Source organism: Oryzias latipes, chromosome 14, assembly GCF_002234675.1.
Source record: "Oryzias latipes chromosome 14, ASM223467v1".
NCBI classification, from domain to species: domain Eukaryota; kingdom Metazoa; phylum Chordata; class Actinopteri; order Beloniformes; family Adrianichthyidae; genus Oryzias; species Oryzias latipes.
The window spans coordinates 24,984,936-25,005,212 of record NC_019872.2 but is presented as its reverse complement, the minus strand read 5'-3'; the positions used below and the strand labels follow the sequence as shown (position 1 = coordinate 25,005,212).

The 20,277-nt window shown below is 39.2% G+C and overlaps 2 protein-coding genes across 2 annotated transcripts; both read left to right on the top strand.

Annotated features, from left to right (window-relative positions):
* The first annotated feature begins 340 nt into the window (after positions 1-340).
* On the top strand, positions 341-11,134 carry LOC101163268 (nuclear envelope pore membrane protein POM 121). Its single transcript, XM_004076828.4, has 13 exons — positions 341-919; positions 2,544-2,750; positions 2,948-3,097; positions 4,089-4,169; positions 4,255-4,426; positions 5,093-5,181; positions 5,256-5,335; positions 5,444-5,565; positions 5,665-5,764; positions 5,907-6,185; positions 6,470-7,951; positions 8,303-8,395; positions 9,599-11,134. The coding sequence occupies exons 1-13, from the start codon at positions 387-389 to the stop codon at positions 9,697-9,699; spliced, it is 3,489 nt and encodes a 1,162-aa protein (XP_004076876.1). The 5' UTR covers positions 341-386; the 3' UTR covers positions 9,700-11,134.
* A 576-nt stretch (positions 11,135-11,710) lies between these two features.
* tbl2 (transducin beta like 2) lies at positions 11,711-19,101 on the top strand. The gene is made up of 7 exons (XM_004076780.4): positions 11,711-11,919; positions 14,756-14,880; positions 16,236-16,420; positions 16,908-17,059; positions 17,296-17,422; positions 17,978-18,130; positions 18,515-19,101. Exons 1-7 carry the CDS (start codon positions 11,724-11,726, stop codon positions 18,972-18,974), a joined length of 1,398 nt encoding a protein of 465 aa, XP_004076828.2. The 5' UTR covers positions 11,711-11,723; the 3' UTR covers positions 18,975-19,101.
* Positions 19,102-20,277: the final 1,176 nt, after the last annotated feature.

Here is a 20,277-nt window from a genome sequence, read left to right as displayed (position 1 = left end):
ATAGATTCAGGTCTTGTCTTATTACATAAAATGTTAGCCTTTAAAAAAATCTAATTAAAAAGTCTAAAAAAATGTTTCATTTTAACCAAGTTTAACAGTAGTATTACAATTATGTTAAATTTAAGTTGAACCTAATACACAACACGAGTCTCTGGTAGATTTGGTCCAAAAAACCATCTTGTCCCTTTCTCTCTTAAGAATTTGTGAAGTATATATTTTTTAAATAAAAAAAACGAAAATTAAAGCTGTCAAATTGCTTTATGTATCTCATGTCGATAGAGGGCGCTAGTTAAACTGTTACAGTGCGAACGTTAAATTTTAAACGAGAAGAAGAAATTAAAGTGGTTTGATGGGATATCAAAGTCCTCCGGCGGCGCGCTGCCGCCATGTCACCTAGAGAGAAACGAATAGTTCTTCTCTCTGCTTTAGGCTTATTTTTGCTAGCTTTTTATTTTATTCCATCCTTTCTTTACGCAACTTTAATTTTTCTTTTTTGTTGTTTTGCTTGTTACTATAAGAGCGGAGAGACTCTTTTAAACGCCAGATTAGGCCCGAATCCACGGGCTGGGTTGAACCTGCACGCGGGTTTGCGGCGCTGGTTGGCGGACTGGGGAGCGACCGGCTTGTCGGTGAATTCGCCGGGTGGAACGAGGATTAGCAGCAACACTGAAGTGGAAAGTCAATACAGACAAAGGCTCGGTGACACTGGGATTTACAGAAGGGAAGCTTTGGCGAGTGATTCGTTTTTCTACAGCCCCCGGGATTTCCTCATGGGGAGCTACATCGGAAAACCAGAGAGTCCCTCCTCCGGTTCTGTGAGGCCGAGAGCCGGGAGAAATCCTCGAGAGCAACTGCGAGAAAAACTGTCGAGACCCAACCATGCGGTCTATACTCCCAACAGAAGGCTCTCATTCGCCGGGTATGTTTTCTACTCTAGCACTGCCGCCAGACCGTTAGACGATTGCACTCGTGACGTTCAAAACATGATTTAGCGCCCGTTATATTATATTATTGGCGCGTTTTAATATTTCTCGCTCTGTGGGTTAGAACGAACGACTCTCAACAACAGGACTCGCAGATATAAGCAGGTATTACTTTATTAGGAACCACAACGTTTCTAATCGCTTAAATTCAAGACTATAATTGACATTTTCGAAAGTATAATATTTGTTATGATTTTAAACAAAAACATTTATGATAAAATTGACTGAAACTGCCAAGTTGATCGTTGGATGTTTATGATGTATTTCCCATCTCTGTATTCCTTTTGGTCGAATTATTATAAACATATGTATTTATTGTTTTCTTTTTCGTTTTAAATAATTGTTCTTACATAATTTAGTTTATAACCGTTGACCAGTATTCCTGTATCTGGTCTTTCCACATTTAAAAGTAATAAAATGTCTCAAATAGTTAGTAAAAATGGAACCTATCACTGGGTTGGGTTTAATTGTAATCTTTAGTTTATCAAAAAATATATATTTTGACATAATATGTATCAAAATTACCATTATCTTTTTATTTAGAGCATATGTTTGTATTCTGCCCATGCAAAAACTAAACTTTTTATTAAAAAGTAGTTTAAAAAGTTTAGGAAAAAATTAATTCTTTACTTTGTTGACAGTGTTGAAGGAGGTGTTTCATCCTAGCTGCACCCTTTACAATTATGGCTCATGGGCATTCACTTGTTGTTAAAAGTAGGCCTGCACAATATACCGCAAATTTATCGTTATCGCAATATCCAGCTCTGCAATAGGCATATCGCAAAAGACTGTGAATATCGCAATAAATCGTAAACCCAAAATGTGTTAAAACAATCTTATGGCAGCTTGACGCTTTTAACGTATCAAAGAAATGCCTTTATGCTTTGACCAATCGGATGGACGCCTTCCCATTGTTTACCAATCAGATGGAGGCCTATTATGTTAGATGTTTGTCACCTATGTCAATGAGGGTCATTTGGAGTGTAATTTTAAACTGTTTCTAATGAAATGGGAATGATGTTTTTGGCATTTTTCTATTTTTTTATATACCGCAAATTATATCATTATCGCAATATTAATCTCTAATATCGCATATCGCAAGTTTTCCTCATATCGTGCAGCCCTAATTAAAAGTATTACATTTAACCCAGAGGAACCTTGTGCTTCAATGCTGGGTTTTACATCTAGACATCCAGTCGGTTTGGGAGGTTTTCAATTGCTACATTTGCAAAAAGAAAACTGTTATTTTGGAAAAATCAGACCACAAAACGACTGTTTTTGAGTGTGTTTTGCAAAATGTAAAACACTATTCTGTCTACACCGTATTGGCATGAAATCTTTCATACACCGTAGTTTATTGCCTTTGTAAAACAGAGTAGTCAAAATCACTCAAATATAAAATATTTTCTCTTTATCCCGATTTTCTGTTGTTTTGCTATTAAATTTGCTATATCTTCAGGCTTATAGACTCAGAAATATGATTAAACTGTGAATAACTGAGTCCCCATATATAATTCATAGTGGATTGTACATTTTGTCTTTCCTTTTTTTTTCATTCAGAGAGTCTCTGGGATACACAAGCAGGTTCAACATTACTCCACAGCGGCACTACCCCCTGCAGCAGCCTGGTCTGTCTTCTGTGGGGGTCCTGCCTCCGGTTAGGTGGGATGGCTTCAGACAGAAAAACATCTTGAGCCCCCGTAATTCCCCTGCTGCCCACAGCCCTGTCACTGTAAAAATTGCCCGGCCTGACCTCAGCAGTCCCAGGTTTGTGCACAAACTCAGCTTTGTTTGCTCGTTCATGTCTTCAGTCCACTCTACGGCATTTTAGTCATTTTTTATACACAGCTGTATTAAAAGTTATTAATTATTTATGTGGTTTTAACACATTGCTGATAAAGATTTGTGTTTTCTAATGATTGTCAGTAGATGCTCACAATGACTTCCACTCATTTGTCTGGTAGAGTGGACCACTTGAGCTGTTCAAGGATCAACAGGGCCGCTGAAGACCCCTGCTCCAGGGAAAGCGTCCTCAGGGTTCTGAAGGAAAGCCGCAAGAGGGAAGTCGGGGACGAAGACAGGAGCTTCACAACCGAACAGAAAAGTAAAAGAAGGTAAAGAAAATGTGCCTGGGTGTTATTTGAAGATGTGTTTTGGTCTTTGCATTTAGTCTCCTGACTTTACAAAATAGCAGTCTCACTACTCCCTTACCCCTTAAAGACTATACATTGCGGCTATAGCCAGTGGTATGCATTTTAATACAATTTGGGCACATGCTCACTACTTTAAAAAGTATACATGTGTGTGCCGTCACACACTTGCTGAAGTAAAACCCTAAGAAATATGAACACTTTACGAAGACTGTTTAAGACCTCTGTGTTTTAGAGACGAAAACATGTATGATTCATAGAAAATAAGTTGAATGCTTTCTTTTAAAAATGACAAATTACTCAAAGGCTTTGTGTTGTGGTCTATATTTGACTATATATGACTGCAGTGGTCTTTGAATTATATATTTGCACACCCCGAAAAAATGGCGAACGGGGAGTTGTGAGGGAATCTGGATACAACCAGTATTTAGTTTGCAGTTTCCACTGTTTGTGTTGCTTTTTAGCCATTAAAAACACAATGCTACCATTTCCTGTGGTCTTGTCAAAATTAAATAAATCCTATAATGTTAAAAAAAAAAGGTCAGAGCAGTCCATGTAATGTTTGTTTACACATTAAAGTGAAGGTCCTGATGAATTTAGGAAAAACATTTTTTTAACCCAGTTTGGGAGCTGAGAATATGATTTATGTTTAAATTCGTCGCCTTAAAGACTTTTTTTGGCTTCCATTTGGTTGGAAATATTATTCAGAAAAAAGTTCAGCGACTGACATTTTTTAAGCTTTCTGCTTCTTCATTTGCGATTTGTAATCTATTTTAGAAGATTTGTCACATCCATGTAGGTGGAGACGATCGGGTTACAGATTGTGGCAACTTAAAGTTTTTTCACTTTGTAAAATAAGAACATTGAGAAAGTTTTGTATGAGTTTTACTATTGATCAAAATCATACATTCAAGGTTATGTCATGAGTATTTTCAATGTATTCTCTGTTTCAAAGGCGTAATGACAGTGGTGGAAGTGCACACTCTGCTTTTGAACCTCTTCTACCCAACGGAGCTCCATCTCAGCTTGTCCCCAAGTGAGTGACGCAACAAAACCAGTGTTTTTAGGTAACAGAAAAGAAAACTTCAGTGCTGGATAAAGTATATCCTTCTGCTGTCCAGGCCTGGGACCCTGAAAAGAGGCATAACCTCAGTGGCAGAGGAGTCCACCGTAAAGAGGTCTCGCACCTCCTCCATCAGCTCTGGAACAGGGGCACACGCCTCAAGAGAAAGTTCTGGTACCAGGAGAAATGCGATTCAGAGCTCCTACAGCTCCACAGTTGGCCTCAATCAGGTATGCAGGGTGGCTTCAAAAGTCTTCAAAGGTTTTATTTAACTAAAATTAGCCCCAAAGAACAACCCTTTTTTTCAAAATGAAGTCATATTTCTAGTTATGTATTTGCTTTACAAATAATCACGTTCTTTACCTGCTCTGTACATAGTAGTAAGCAAAGTGAAAACACCAAACTCTGAATTCCATCATCGTAAAAACAGCCGTCCACTAGTGTGAATGTCAGTTTCAAATAGAAATAATGTAATTTTTATTATTTCTACTGTTTAGTTTAAAATTCCAAAGAGTCTGTCCGAACTGAGAGACTAAACATTCAACAGGTTTTGCAAAATTTGCTGAAATTTTAGCTATACTGTGATTCAATTTTAGCTACAATAACTGACATAAAATGTTAAATAGCCATTGACTAAATATTTGGACAGTCTTTTCCTGAGGGTGTTATTACTTTTGCTCTTTCATCCCTACACTGTTCAGTATAATTATCAAGGTTTCTAGCTCAACCAAACATGTCAGTTTGGAAAAAGATTTGGATCTCTATGAAATAGTTCCTTCAGGAAAAGTTAAATGCAACATTCTGTCATCTGCAGAGAACCTGCACTATCAATTTTCTGCAGTAAACAAGTTCCGACCATGGAAAGTGACAACAATTACGTATGTTTCCCTTCACAGTGGAAGAAACCATCAACGCCCAGTTCTCCTCTTTCCAGTCCTGGATCATCTCGCTCTCAGACACCAGATGTTGCTTTCAAAAAGCCCAGGCAGGTTTCAGCTTCTCTCCTGACAGAGCCTCACTTTAAGTCCAGACTTTGAATTTTGTGGTTCCATTCTCCAGAGAGGAAGACACTCAGTCCCCCAGCTCAGCTTCCTCAGCCAAGTCTGAACAGATGACGTCTGACAAAGCACCAGCGACTTGTGAGTCGGTAGCATTTTAATGCATCCCTGTGCAAAAACATTCTCCACAAAAGCTGACATTACACATTAAAATATCTAACCCAGGATCTGTGTTTATATTTTATTTAGCAAAACCAACTTTGGCCCCAAATGTCCCGGTTACTAGCGCATCAGACTCTGTGGGTGGTGGGGGGAAAAGAAAACGGAAGATCCAGTTGGTTTCGAGCAACCGGGATGACCACATCTCTCTGGTTTGTGCTGCATCTGTGCTGCATTCTTGACATTATTGTCACCGTTATTGGAAACTATGTTCTCATAAATGTTTTTTGTTGCTGCTGGTTTGTTTGCAGCCTCCACCACCTGAGCTGGGCTACAAAGTGACTGCAAAAGACCTGGATGAGGAGAAAGAAGCTGCCATCTCCAAGATTCAGAAGGTTCTGGAAACTCCTGGTGGGTTTTAAAAATATATCTTTTTGATGGTTTTATCTGCTCACGTACACAAACGTAACCAAAAATGTTGTCATTGTTTAGAATACTCCGTTTTTTAAAAGTTACTATCATTTTGTGATCAAGTTGATCTGCTTCCATTTAGCCCCAGAACCAGAAAAGTCAGCAGCTGCTAAGATTCCAACTTCCACTCCAGCCCCCTCCTCCACAATCCCCTCCATCACACCCACTCTAAGCAGCCTTCTGGCAGCTCCTTTACCCAAAACATCAACAACAACCATCCCAGTCATCAACCTAGACCCCAGTCCAAGCAGCAGCATCAGCACATCAACAGCAGCAGCATCTTCAAACCCACTTTTGGAGGCTCTAAAGATGAAGATAAACACAACTGCAACGTCCGCATCTCCATTAAGTACAACCACAGGTACGATTTCCCTGTTAGAGATGATAAATCATTGTTCTGTCGATGTTCAAAGACTCACTTGGGTTCAAAATGGTGTTTTCAACACGTTCCTGTGGCATTTTCATTTCTGAGTATTTCTTTATTCAAATCGTTGTGAATCTGGAGCAGACAAAGAAATGCTGTTTGTGACATAGAAGGGGAAAAGACCACTGTGGACCCTCTAAAATGAATCTAGACTAGATTTGACATTGTATGCTCGCTATGTTTGCTTCATAACGTTCCTTCATCTCTCCTTGTTCCTGCAGTGTCTTCATCAACAACACCCGTACAAACGTTAAACCTAAAGTCTGTAGCTCCATCACTCCCCACTGCTTCCCAGCCTCAATCCTCCCCTGCGCCTCTGGGACAGCCCTCTGCCTTCACTCAGGTCCTGGGTCAGATCTGCAAAGCCCCCACCAGCAGCCCTGCTGCTCCTGTTGCAGGACCAACTTTGTTTGGTTTGTCCAGCCAGATCAGCCCCCTTTCTGCCCCATCAACCTCCGCCCCAGTTTCTGCTACACCTGCCCCCAGCAGCAGCAGGAGCAGCTCTGAGTCAGTCAGCAGCAGCAGCAGCAACCCTCTGCTGGTTTCAGGCTTCAAGCCCATCTTTGCTGCTGCGACCACCACCACCCCAGCTACATCATCTTCGGAGAGCAAGCCACCCGTTCCGAATTTCAAGCCTATCTTTGGGGAGACCACAGCAGCCCCGGCTTTTGCACCGCCCTCCGCACTCACAACCACGTCATCTACTTCTACACCCACTGCAGGAAGCACCCCCTCACTATTTGGTGCATTAACCAGCAGCTCCACGACTGCACCCTCTGCTTTTTCTGGTTTTAACACGACTGCTGCGAGCGTGGTTTCCGCCTCTGCAACTACAACTCAGCCAGGAACCCCAATGGCGGCAAAATCTCTCTTTGGAAGCTGGTCTGCAGCAACCCCAACAAGCAGTGCTTCAGCCTCAGTGCAGCCCCCTAGTACAGGTGGTACGTTCCAGTTTGGAGCTGCTGTCCCCACCACCACCACTGCAGCAGCATCTACCGGGGCCACCGCTGCCACTACCACAAGCTCCAGCCAGGGCAGCTTCCCATTTGGTGTCACAAAGCCCAACCCTCAACCTGCCAGCCAGAGCATTTTTGGTTTTGGTCAGACGGCTCCTAACCTGACCACAACCGCAGCTTCATTTGGAGGCTTTAGCATGACCAGCTCCACGTCGACGACTGCTCCCACCTCCACCTCCACCCAGTCCTCTTTCACATTTGGAAAGCCAGCATTTGAAGTACCAACAACACAGCCGAGCTTTGGCTCTGCTGCAGCAGCAGCAAAACCATTCACTTTTGGAAGCAGCGCTTCAAACCCCACACCTGTCTCCAATAACGCCTTGGGTCCTTTTTCCTTTGGAGCTGCTCCCACCACCACCGCAGCCACGTTTGGGACCCAACCAGCCAAGCCAGCATTTGGAGCCAGCTCCACTGGTTTCGGTTTTGGGAGCACCACCGCTCCTTCAGCTGCTCCCAGCTTCGGTCCACCGACCCAAACTCAGAGCTCAACTTCAACCACCTTCACCTTTGGAGCTGCTGCCCCTCAGCCCGCCCCAGCGGGACCCTCTCAGCCCGCTTCTGGTGGATTTAATTTTGGTACCACAATGCCTTGCCCCCAGTTTGGAGCCCAAGTTTCCAACAGTCCTGCTCCGCAGATGGGAGGCTTCAACTTTGGGGCTGCTGCTGCTGCTGACAAACCAGGATTTGGTGAGTAACAAAGTTTTTCCTCTAGTTCGGTTTCAGAAAACATTTAGTGGTGACAGAGTCCAACAAATATTTAATACGATTGTTTTATTTGTGAATATAGCAGAAAATTGTCATTGCTGAGTGTTTTGTCTTAGTGCTGAAGTACATTTCTTTTGTTTTGACCTTATCTTTGTGACATTGGTCACAAAATGAAAATAATTCAACATTTGTTGTGTATTTGCTGGAAATCACACTTTAATATAGAAATAAAATGTGTGAATAGTTTTAACAAAGCTCTCTTTCTGGATGAAAGTTGTTTGTTTTTTTTTGGTCTAATTTGATCCTATGTGTGTTTTTTTTTTCTCTCTGCAGGAACAGCAACTCCGTCATTTGGCCAATCTCCTGCTGCGGCTCCCTTTGGAAGTCCAGGAACTCCAGTCCAAGGATTCAATCCTGTTCAGTTTGGTTGGTTTTCTATTTTTTTTAAGATATTTCAAGTAGGATGCAGGTGGGGTTTGTAAAAACTGCAACATTAAACATCCTGAATAGAAATAGAGACTTGATAACTCAACAGTCTATCACTCAAAGGCGTCTTCTGATCTGCTCTGACAATGACTGCTAAATGTGGGACAGTTTGTAATTTCATTGTACCGTTGTACCAAGTGGGACTGTGCAATGACAATGAAGCTTTATCTTATTTTATCTCGTCTTATCTTAAAGTTAAAGGGCGTATATCAAGCTTTTTTAAAGCCTTTTAGACTCAACTATATCCATAAATATGATAATATATTACCTTTGGCTCACTAAAGAACAATATTTTTTCGAGCATTTCTTTAATCAAATCGTGGTGAATCAGGAGCAGACGAAAAAAGGCCTTTTGAAAAGGTTTCAGGTTGTTCCATACAAACTACAATGGTAGGGCTACAAGCTCCGTGCTCTGCTTTATTCCCATGAATCCACTTGCAGACACATAGATCGATGCACGTCTTCATTTCCCTCGTCTGAGCTGGAATCTGGATCTAAACCGTACAGCTGGAAAGCTCCAATATTACTCGCCGTTATGTTGCACTGGTAATGTTTGCTTGGTGTTGTAAGGGGCTGTAAACAAAGGATGGTGGGAAATGAGTGCAGGCTTACTCCCTGCCAACAGTTCCTTCCACAACTCGGAGGCCAATTTCTAATGAACCTCTGCCGCTCTGCAGAAACTATGTCCTAGAAAATGATAGTTAAAATATTTTGGGCTAAAACCAGCATAATTATCAATGACAGACCACTGGGAAAGCTTTTACTACAGAGTAAAAAATGATCGAAATGGGTCTTTATGTTTTCGTTTAGATTTCCGGAAATTTCTTTTGTCTCATTTTTTTATGTTCTTTTGGAATTTCATGTTGGTTTCTGGAATAGCTTTTTAAGTTTTTGTTGTGGTCTTTAAAATGGTATTTGAATTTTGTTTTCTTGACGTGATTTGCACTTCAGGGCAAGTTGGATAATTTTAAAGTATTTCACAATAACAAACTAACTGCAATATAAGTTATAAGGCAGTTTGCCATGATGGATGGCAAAACCCAAAACGATCAGAGCTATGTCTAAATTAAACCTAGAGGGAGCTGTAAAAATGGTCATTTAGAGCAGATCTAAGTTCTCAAACACTTCTCTGTGTCCCAACAGGATCCCCAGCTACCCCCACCTTCTCCATAGGAGCTGGATCCAAGCCTTCAGGAGCTCGGCAGAGGCTTCAGGCACGGAGACAGCACCACAGGAAGAAGTAGCCCGTTCGGCGTGCTCCAATCCATCACCCGCCTCAGAGCACTCAGCTCAGCTGCTGCGACTGACCGGGCTAACTTTGCTCCATTCTAAATGCAGCATCCCAAATCCGACTGCCTCCATGACCTCTGCATCCCCCCTCCCTCCTGGTTCCGGGGCGTGTGCTGGCCCCAGAGCGTTGTTTGCAGCCAGATGAGCTGCCTGGATCACTGGACGACCAAGTTAGGGAATGTAGCAGCGAGGAGAAGAATTCACAGCAGTGAACAGCTGATTTGGATACTTGAAGAGTAAAGACGGTTTGGACGAATCCAAAGTTAGTTTTTTATTTTTACAGTCCTCTGATTGTCTCTCTGGGTTGTTTTAAGGAGAAAGTTTACTCGCGCAAAGACACAGAACCTCGGCTCAGACCTTTATTTTTATACGTGACACTCACTGGTTTGTATGTAACAGTATGAGTCTGAATAGGGAGAGTACGCAACAGATTTAGTGTGATGTTATGAGACGTTTGCATTTAAATTATTTTTTTAATTGACTCTTTGACCCTGAAGATGGATGTGTTTCTGCAGTTCAAGGGAAACTTAGTAAAAAGTCTTACTGTAGTTCTTTCAGATGCCTGTTTTGATTTCAGCTCTCTTTGGAAGCATTCCCCAGAGTCCTCCTGTGGATGGCCTATTTCCTTCCATGTTTTTGTTTGTTTTTTAAACGGTGATTGCCAACAAGGATGCGAGTTGGACGTCAGATGGACTGGCGGCGTCCATCTCTACTTGTTCTGACAAACCAAAGCCAACAATTGGCAGTCATGCCTGTGAAACCAGTCTGTGATGTTGATTTCATCTTTATGTAACCGGTTGAACTCCGGTGAATAAAGATGATACTTTGACGCTGAGTTGATTTCTTTAATTCTGGTTAACAGAAAAATCCTTACACTGCTGTACCGGCTTTCCCTCCGTGTTTCCCCACTCAACAACGGCCTTCAGCATACTTGTCGGCGCCTGGTGCATAACAGTGGTGGGTTCAAGTACCCTGGGGAAATATGCGTATGTGAGATTAGTCTACCTCCTTTTATCCCCAGGCACGCAAAGAAAAGTTAGGTTACAGAAAAATTACAAATTTGAGGTTTAACTTTGAACTACTGTTTAGTCAAAAGGTTTGGTAATAAATTGAGATTTTAAAGTGTTTGCACAACACGTTGCCGTCTCCAGAGATGCCCCCTTGCAGAACATCACAGAAACATTGAATAATGTAAAAAGACAGACTGCTAGATTTAAACCTCTTGTTGCTGAGATGGTGGGTTTGAGTGACGCAAATGTGTTGTTGAAATGTTACTAACGTGCAACTCTTTTTTTTTTTTAATAGTAAAAATGTCTAAAATCACCACATTCAGTGGAAAGTGTTTGGATGTAAATATGAGATGAAGACACATTAAACTTTTTGGGCTCATTTTTGTGCTTGTTTTCATAATCCTGCAGTTTTATTTTTACCAGTACAATATTTTGATATATTAAACCTAAAAGAGAGTGGTATTTTTATCTGTGAATAATAGCAAATTATCTCTTGTATACAATTCTAAGAAGTATTTGTAACAGTGTTTTAACCAAAGGGTTACATTTTGCTTGGTATATTTTATATTAATTGCTGGAACACACTCCAGTCCACTAGGTGGCGCGCATCAGATTTATAGCTACATGTTCTAAATTCAATAGGTCCCGTTTAAAAAAGGTTGAACTTTATTTAAATCTTACAATTGCAATCCCTATAAGGAAATAAAAGTATTTCTCACTTTAATTTCAGATCTCTGTATATAATTTCAGAAATATGATTTTAAATATCTAGGAAACAAGATTCAGAAGTCGAAGTAACAAGCCGGTGTATTCCAAGAAACAAGTCAAAATCTTTTTAAGGAAGAAAATCCCAAATATGTTACCTCCTATTTTATATTTTTCTCTAATATTCTTCAACAGCACCTTTTTGTGGATTCGCCCCTCCTTGAGTTCTTGAATGCAACTTCAAAAACTGTGACATAGCACGCATGCGTAGTACTCCTTTTCTCAAAGCTAACTTAGCGGCGCTAAAGACGTGGCAGAAGTCTTTCGACATGGATGCAGCTGCTCTGGTTATCTTGACTTTATTGCTTGGTGTTCTGGTTATCTTGGTCGCATTTGCGGTTGGTAGTCGGAAACCTGAAATAAAGGAAGAAACAGAGCCGGGAGTGGAGGCTGCAGCAGGTAAGACTGTGCTAGCCTAGCGACACATGTATGTATTGTAAGATCCTGAAGTTGTGGTTTCTGCAACACGAAGAGCCTTTTTAGCGCCGTCAAATCTACCGCTTTGCCCGTTAAAATGCTTCATTTAACCACGTATCCGGGTTTTTACTATAAAGTCGTTTCGCCAACACGAAAAGCAAACTGAAGGAACTCTTGAATGAGTATCAGCTGTCGCTAGCCAATCAGCAGATGTTACATAAACTGACCAATGGGATCACTTCTTTCTGCTGAGTAACTGCTTCTTCTAAAAGACAAAGTTCAGGCGCTTTCGAAACAGAAACGCTGTCATTCCTCTAACAAAATTGAGCTGTAAATCAAAGAACAGTAGCTAAGATACAAAAAGCTTCCACAGAGAGATAACAAATGTTTTTTTCTGATAGAAGAAATGGCGAAATCTCCAGATGAGTTTCTAAAGCTCTGTGACGTCACAGATCCACCTATATCATCAATCGAAATAAAATATTCATTAGGACAACCTGAAACCAGGAGGTGCTAACATGTTTATCAGCTCGACCTTTGACTCAAATGAATCTTAGCGCTTTGTGGAAATTTATTTTTTATCTATTGGGATGGTAATTAGCTTTAATATGGAAAGTCCTTTTATAAGTAAAGTTTGATTTGGTTTGATTGCTTAAAATGCACGTGATTGTTTTTTACATATTCACACTCAAAGTACCTTGGCCTTAAGAAGAATACAAAATTTTGTTAAATTAAAACATAGTATTGTTTTTTTTTTTAATTTATGGTTAAACTTTAGTTTTGTGTATTTTTTTAACAATTAAAAAATAGTTTTTATGTTAATTTAGCATTTAAATTTTCACAACATGATTATTGAAATTTCCACCATTTTTTTTATGATATAAATCTGTTTTAGTTAAACAAAACACATTTTTAGATGAAATATGAATCACAATGTAACTAAATCCAAGTTTAGTCCAATCAAATATTAAATAAGCAGTTTTACCCTGGCTTTGTATGACATTGTTGTGAAAAGATGCACCGGTTAATAAGCTGATCTTTGGAAAAAAAAAATGTATTCCAGGGGTTGACATAGCCCAGAAATTTGCACTGGCCCATAGGGCCAGTAGTTTTTGAAAGTTACTGGCCCGACACCGCGCACAGCGAGACCCGCCGCTCCGCAGGTGCTTGCAACTTTAGGGGGGTCCGGGGGCATGCCCCCCCGGAAAATTTTAATATGGTGCAATTTGGTGCATTCTGGTGACATCTAGCACTTGTTTATACACTTTTCAATGACTAAAAATAGAGCATATCAAACTTAAATCTGCTCTAGTCTGTTTCAGATGTTTTGAAGAGAGCACTGCAGTGTAGTAGGAAACACTAGTTAAGAAGTTTTCATGCTGCTTCTAATCACTGCTATTTCACATTTGTTCCTAATCAATAGTTAAGAATTTTTTTTTGACTTTTTTGCCCTGACTGCCTTAAGGTTCTGCTTTTTGTTACTGTTGCAAAGTTACATTTACTTTTTAGTTACTTTAGTTACCTAATTAAATTAAATAATTGAAAAATTAAATACAATTAAATTACTGAGATCATTCAGCTAACTAGAAATACTTACTGCTTACAGTGTTGTAAAGAAAAACAAAATTAAGTAGTTTGACCTTATACTCCATTTGAGTCTGAGATTCAGGTATTTTGAGTTGCCTTTGATTCTTTGACATTCAGCTTAAAGCTTAGTGCATACAGTTTCATCTTCAATGCATTCATTAAATATCTTGCTGTCCATACTACTAATTAATAACTACTAACATATTCCTATCTATTCCTGCCATGTCTTCCACATCTCTGACATGCTTCAGTCTCTCTTCAGTGACGGTGTTGGATTTGGTTTGATCATCGCGGTGAAAAACCACCAGGGGGCGCGCTGATATGTGTGTCAGTTTAAATATATCTGCCTAAAATGTAATAATAACCCACTGGCTTGTTCCTTCGTTGTTGCTGTTTAACATTGTTTAGTATTGAATTGTTACATTCAATAAAGTTTGAAAAAAAAATTGAGTGAGCGCGTGCCGCGTGGTGCTCGGCAGTGACAGCCGCGCGCGCAGGCGGGAGAGGAGGAGAAGAGTGATAAAAGGTTTCCCATAGAAACCCTTGAAGTCTGAACACAGGACTAGCAGAAAAAGTGAATTATAAAGACGAGGTAAATCTACACGTTTTCGCAAAATATACTTTATTGTAAAAGGTGAAAAATGTATTAATTGTTAGATATTTTAGTGGCCCGAGCGGACAAGTAAAAAATAAAGTCTTGTGGTCCGTACTGCTCGAAAAACAGGACCGGGCCAGCGGACAAATGGCTATGTCGAGCCCTGTGTATTCTATGTTCAGCAACATGCGTAAAATACATAATGTCATACATATTTTTGTTTGGACTGCCCTTTTTTTTGACCAAAAATTATTCATAAAGATTTCAATTTGTTGTTGAAAACATATTTGTTTTTACCTTTTTGAAGAAGGAAAAAAAGGTGAAAATATATATATATATATATATATATATATATATATATATATATATATATATATATATATATATATAAGTGTTTCTATCACAAACTTAATTGTTTAGTTTTTCTTATGGTTCTTAGACGTGATATTAGATCATCCATCTTTTCCCTACAGAAAAAATAAATCTTGTTTGATACTGTAGGAGAAGGATTTGCTGCAAGTTGGAATCTCATCTTTTAGCTGCTTCTTCATTTGTTGCCCTTATTACTGTGCAACACTGAGTGACCTGATCTCACAGATTCACTCATAGAAGGTATAAACCTCTGTTTGCTTTCAGCTGATGCCAGTTCTGTGAAAGGAGCGACATCCAAGAAGCAGAAGCAGGAGAAGCAGCAGCGCAGCCGCAAAGATAAACCGACTCTGCACACTTTCAGTCATCCTCTGCTGGCAGCCTCACTGAAGGTGAACTGGCACACGTGTCAAAGGAAAATCACAGACCTGTTGAGTAATCTGCAATATTTTTACTTAGTTTTTTTAGCAGCTGTATTTATTTTTTAACACTGGTACATCCATACAAGCATAAGTCTGGGGCAGGATGGTCCCACAGCATAAGACACACGGTGGATGATGGTTTTTTTATTTAAGTTTTTCATTTGACATAAAAAAGGGAGATGTGGAGGTAGGGACCAAGGTTGGTCCAAAGGAGTTAAATAAATAAAATAAAACACGGCCTAGCTATCAGTATCATAAAACAAGAAAAGTCTCACAGACTAAGGGATCCAAAATATGTAATAGGTGAGATCAACAACTTACCTAGTGTGTATAACAAAACGATAAGCAACGCGAGGTGTGCAGGGTACCTTGTCTTACCTGTGCACAAACCTCCCACACTCTCAGAGGACTGAGCTGCACACATGCATTCACAAAGTGGGCTGAAGAGCAAGAGAGAGCCTCCTTCCCAGAGTTCCTCATGAGATTTTAGACAGTCCTGGTGAAGCAGTGAATTCTACTTGGAGGTCAAGGTGAAGGAAAAAGGAGAACAGAGAAAAACACCATCTTGTAAACATTTACGCCCATTGGGCTTGGAAGTATGATTGCTTGTTTTCACAGAAGTCATCTGCTTTGCTATAGAGGGGCTACCTAACTACTTTCAAACACCTTAGAAAAAACAAATTATTTTAGTATTACCTCTTAAAGCATGTCCATACATTAAAAAATACCTTCCATTGGCTGATAAATCTTCTCTAATTTTCAAAAAATATTTTTTTGGTTATAGCTCAAATGCTTAGTTTGATAAATGGGTGGATGAAATATAAAATTGTTCACTAAAATGTAATATTTTGGAATTAAAAAAGGGGAAATTTACAGCAAAAACTAGCTCTTAATTATTTTTTTTAATTTCATTAAAGACACTGAACTATAGGTTTGTTTAAAATTTAAAGTCAATTAATGAAAGATAAAACGTTTGACCTGTTTTATTATGAACTTATCCTCTTTTGTGGGGAAATCAGTTTATTTCTATCATAAAATGTTTTCAAAATCCACGAACCAACTCATTCAGTAAGTCTGAATATGGCTATAATTGGCGTATTCATATATTTTTAGATATTTATTCTGTTTTTCACAAAGAAAGATTTGTTTTGGACAGAATGAGGCAGCACTAATGTCACCATTTCATGTAAAGTTCATATAACCATGAGGATTGTGTAGCTTTTCCATATCTGTCGACTTCCTTCACCACCTGCTGCTTTTAACTTTACACTGTAAACCTGAGCCTGAGTTGATCTGCAGTCCTCCGTTTGCATTCTGCTCCTCAGGGCCACAATGGGAAAGTGACGTGCCTCGATTTCAGCAGCAATGGGAAGTACCTGGCTTCCTGTGCCGACGACCGCACCGTCCGGATCTGGAGCACCAAAGACTTCCTGGACCGAGAACACAAATGTCTGCGAGCTAATGTGGAGCTGGATCACGCCCTGCTGGTCCGCTTCAGTCCAGACTCCAGGTTTGTTTTGCAGACTGGCTGTCCGCCGCCAAGATTCTGAATCCACTAGATTCACAAGCGATTTATGAGGTCATTTGTTTAAATATATATGATTTGGTTACGAAAACCACTGATTGCATACACAGAGATATAAACTAAAAAAAGGTGTAACTTGCAATGAAAAAAACCATTAATAATATTGAAAACTAAGCGATTTTTATTCTGAAGATAAGCGGTAATGCTTTTATTTTGAAAGCATTGTAACAAAAGCTGATGGGTTACTTTTAAATGAAAACAAATGTATGGATTTGATGAACTGATATTGGGTTTTGGAGGTAGAGACTGATTTGATGTGGATTATTCAAAGAAGAGTTTAGTTTGAATCTGTTACAGTTTCTTACACTCTCCGGCACTATCCTTTTCTATTTTCATCCATCCAGCATCGGAAGTGCAGAACTTATGTCGGAAAATGTGCTTTAAGAGACTCGCTGTGTATTTTCCACTGCAGAGCGTTCATCACCTGGCTGGCGAACGGAGACACTGTTCGCATTTTCAAGATGATCAAAAAAGATGACGGCACTTTTAACTTCAAGGCCGCTCCGGAGGATTTCCCTCAGAAACACAAGGCGGCCATTCTGAACATCGGCATCGCTGAGACGGGTACGGAGAGAGTCTTTGAAGCTGCATGTTGGCTTTCGCTGTAATTTTTGCAAGAACATTTAACAAATGATTTTACAGCAACCAATGAGGCTTCCCAGGGAACTTCCTGCTATTTTGTGTGTTTAGTTGACATGGTAGTAGCTTTCATTGTATTTATGGATGTCATGGGTCAACTTTTTTTTTCTATGACATCATTTTTCACAGGTTTTAGGGCAAATTTTTCTTCTTTCCTTCAGGGAAGTTTATAATGAGCGCCTCTACAGACACCAACATTCTCATCTGGGACCTGAAAGGAGATCTTCTGGCCTCCATCAACACTAACCAAATGACCAATTCTTATGCTGCTGTGTCCCCATGCGGCAGGTCAGTCCAACCATCATCACTTCAAACTTTTTTCCGGGATGACTCGATTTTCTTTTTTGTACAAAGCTTAACAGTTTAGGTGAACAGAAGTGACTCTTCTTAGTGTTCTTTGGCTTTTCTCAAACTCATATTTTTACCAATTAACTGTATTTTTTTTCCAAAAACTCACTAAATTACTTAGCTATGTGTCTGAGAAAAGAAACGGTTCTAGTTTCATAAAAGCTTTTGAAGTTTATTAAGACTTTTTTATTTTAGTCATTAAATATGTTGGCATTTCATCGCTCTATAAAAGAACTTACAATCTCAACAAAACATCCCTAAAAGTCTTGTTTAACTGATTAAAAAAAGGTCAAAAATGAATCTTTAAAAGGTGGAAATGGTTCATAAAGCAATAAGTCAAGATATTGTATTAGAGCTGATTTGAAGCTACAAACCATCTTTGATCATCTTCTGTTTATATGAATGTCTGTGAAACCTCTATTTGTTTGTTCCAACACACTTAAAGCAGCTTTATTTATTAAAAGGTTGCCTACCACTGACTGACTGTCTTCTCAGGTTCGTGGCGTCCTGCGGCTTCACGCCAGACGTAAAGGTGTGGGAGGTTTGCTTCGCGAAGGGAGGAGAGTTCAAGGAGGTGGCGCGAGCGTTCGACCTGAAGGGACACTCTGCAGGAGTTCACTCGTTTGCCTTTTCAAACGATTCCCATAGGTAAAGAAATAACCTTAAGGGAGGATACTCTAGCGTTGAGTTTTAAAGTTTATACTTTTTTTTTTTTTTTTTTTTTTTGTAATCCTAGAGACCCTATGGGGTCGAATTTGGTCACTTTTTTCCGCTGTCTTTCTTTTAAATGTTTTTTTTTTTTTTCCAGTTTTTAATTTTAAATTTAAAAAAAAATGAACAAAAGTCAAAATACATTTTAAAAGCCCCAAATAAATGTGTTCTTTCTGGTTTCTCCCGGGTTAAAATAATAAATTGACACTGATAACTTTGTACAGATAAATTAAATGCCTGGTCAGCTTGATTGATGACTTATTTTTCTATTAGTTATGAAAGTATATAAAATGCTTTTATATCTCTGCTTGAACCAATCAGGATGGTGACTGTGTCCAAAGACGGAACATGGAAGCTGTGGAACACTAACGTGGAGTATAAGAAGCAGCAGGACCCTTACCTCCTGAAAACCGTTCCCTGCACCTCATCGGACGGCAGCCGCATTGCTTTGTCGCCGGACGGCCGAGTGGTTGCCATCAGCAGCGGCTGCGACGTGGCGATGTTCGACGCCACCAGTGGAAAGCTGGAGGAGGAGCTTCACGGGGTCCACAGCGAGCAGATCACTGACCTCAGATTTGATATCAATGGCCGCTTTTTGGTGAGCAGCGGCGACAAGGCCATCCGGGTGTTTCATAACGCGCCGGGTTATCGGGCGGCGATTAGAGACATGAATGACTTGCTGAAAAAGGCTCAGAACGAGGCCATGAAGCAGAGACTGCAGCAGCAGATCAAAGAGGCTCAGAGCGCCCTGGACTCAGCGCTTGCTGCTCCTGCTAACTGAAAGCGCACTAGACTGTGACCCTGTTTGATTTAACACTTGTGCTGTAAGGTGATGTGGTTGGGGAAAAAAAGAGAAATTTGCATGAGATTTTAATTAAAAAAAATACTCTTTTTATGGATTGATCTAATACTTTGTCCAATTTTTTTCTGTTTTGTGCTACTTTTTTAGCAAAAAACTTCCAACGTTTATATTAAAAACATTGAGAAGAGAGTACACGAAAGCTTATTACTTTTAACAGAATTCACATATTGGGTCTAAGTTTTTACGCAGCCCAAAGCAGTGGGTGATATTCATACATAAATATGCTTTTCTTCACTTGAATTTGAAACATATTCTAGGTTCTGAATATATCAAACTGAGGTTTTACATTTATCATCTTGGAATCAAATTATTTAATTCTCACCTTGTCACAGAAGATGAAAGTAAGCAGGCACTTCCATTTTTGCCTTTATCTTTTAGTTTTGTGCCTTCTTTATAGCCATTTTCTTTGTTTTTACACATTTGTTTAGAAACTTTTGTATTAATTTTTTCGTCAGTTCTTCAAAGATTGCGAAGTTTTCATTTTCATCTGGTCTGCATCCATGGCTTCTCAGTCTCTCATAATTACGACATATAATTCTGAGCAAACGTTATAAATTGTGATGTTAAAAAATGTTGTTTAAAAGGCAGCATATGGGAAAATGTGTCTTTATAATAGTAAGAAAACTACTCCAGTTACAGTACAATTAAACAGACTAAAAATCAGAGTTGGCCTCATCAGTTATCAATATTACCGTAGATTGGTTTCTAAAATTAGGGAAGTTTAGAAAAGGAATCCTATATTAAATTAGTTTAAGGGCTTTTTTTTGCCTTGTATTCTTTCACTTTCATTTCTAATATAGTATATTTTACAGTAAAAGACAAAAAGGACACTTTTATATTTTTTCTCTGCTGTTACTAAAATGTGCTAATGAGTTTTTAGAAAAATGTTTGACAAAAAACTTTGACAGAAAAGAGAAAAGCATGAAAGATCAGTGTTTTGCAGAAAAAAATCACAAAAAGATCAGAAATTTATTTTTACTTCCATGTCCCTTTAACGGCTCCAAAGTACATGTTTATGGATAAAAAGTCATTTAATTTAGAAATGAGTTCCCAAAAACAATGCCTGTTGTGCTTTTAAAAAGATAATTAAGACAACGAATAAATGAATAAAAAAACAATAACACCATCACCACCAAGAACAACATCAAAAACAACAAAAAGACATAATAACAACATAATAATAATAATGATAACAATAATCATAAAATAATAATAATAAAGC

Excerpts from the sequence above, each read along its gene's own strand:
- tbl2 (XM_004076780.4), top strand. The coding sequence starts at position 11,724 with ATGCGTAGTACTCCTTTTCTCAAAGCTAACTTAGCGGCGCTAAAGACG. Across the intron at positions 11,920-14,755 it reads GGGAGTGGAGGCTGCAGCAG|CTGATGCCAGTTCTGTGAAA; the intron begins GTAAGACTGTGC and ends GTTTGCTTTCAG. Across the intron at positions 16,421-16,907 it reads CGCTTCAGTCCAGACTCCAG|AGCGTTCATCACCTGGCTGG; the intron begins GTTTGTTTTGCA and ends TTTCCACTGCAG.
- LOC101163268 (XM_004076828.4), top strand. The coding sequence starts at position 387 with ATGTCACCTAGAGAGAAACGAATAGTTCTTCTCTCTGCTTTAGGCTTA. Across the intron at positions 4,427-5,092 it reads CCACAGTTGGCCTCAATCAG|TGGAAGAAACCATCAACGCC; the intron begins GTATGCAGGGTG and ends TTCCCTTCACAG. Across the intron at positions 7,952-8,302 it reads TGCTGACAAACCAGGATTTG|GAACAGCAACTCCGTCATTT; the intron begins GTGAGTAACAAA and ends TTCTCTCTGCAG.